The sequence below is a fragment of the Propithecus coquereli genome, unplaced genomic scaffold (genome assembly GCF_000956105.1).
Source record: "Propithecus coquereli isolate 6110/MARCELLA unplaced genomic scaffold, Pcoq_1.0 Scaffold142, whole genome shotgun sequence".
Taxonomy (NCBI): domain Eukaryota; kingdom Metazoa; phylum Chordata; class Mammalia; order Primates; family Indriidae; genus Propithecus; species Propithecus coquereli.
This window is the reverse complement of record NW_012138525.1, coordinates 5,575,351-5,575,793: the sequence shown is the minus strand read 5'-3', so window position 1 is coordinate 5,575,793 and position 443 is coordinate 5,575,351. Positions and strand designations below refer to the sequence as shown.

General features: G+C 38.8%; 1 protein-coding gene across 1 annotated transcript in view; it reads left to right on the top strand.

Annotated features, from left to right (window-relative positions):
- GARNL3 (GTPase activating Rap/RanGAP domain-like 3) overlaps positions 1-443 on the top strand; it is a 74,802-nt gene that overhangs the window by 10,393 nt on the left and 63,966 nt on the right. Inside the window, exon 4 of the mRNA XM_012639857.1 lies at positions 16-79. Coding sequence (XP_012495311.1) covers positions 20-79 — 60 coding nt within the window. The 5' untranslated portion in view covers positions 16-19. The remainder of the gene's footprint in view (positions 1-15; positions 80-443) is intronic.

Here is a 443-nt window from a genome sequence, read left to right as displayed (position 1 = left end):
TCTATTCTATTTCAGTGCCATGAATCTGGAAAAATTTGAGAAAGGTCCCAGGGAGATTTTTCATCCTGAAATACAAAAGGTAACAAAATTTTATGCTTCGTAATTGTACAAAAGCCATTACAATGTTAGGATGGAACTGACAGGTCATCAGTGATTCTTAGCCTTCGATACGGACAAGAATCATCTGTGCAGCTTTCAAAAAAATCATCATGAGTGAGCCTCACACCTGAAATTCTGATTTGCTGGGTCTAGGATAGAGCTTGGGAATCTGTGTTTTTCAAAAGTGATTCTGAGCAATTCTGATGTATAGCCACTTCTGAGAACTGCTGAGCTGTCCTCAATCCATGAACTCAATAGGATGTACATTCAGAAAGATCTTGTTGGCTTAAAGGCCAGTCTTTTTACTGAGTGATGGAGAAGTGTGTGGAATGTGAAAGAGACTT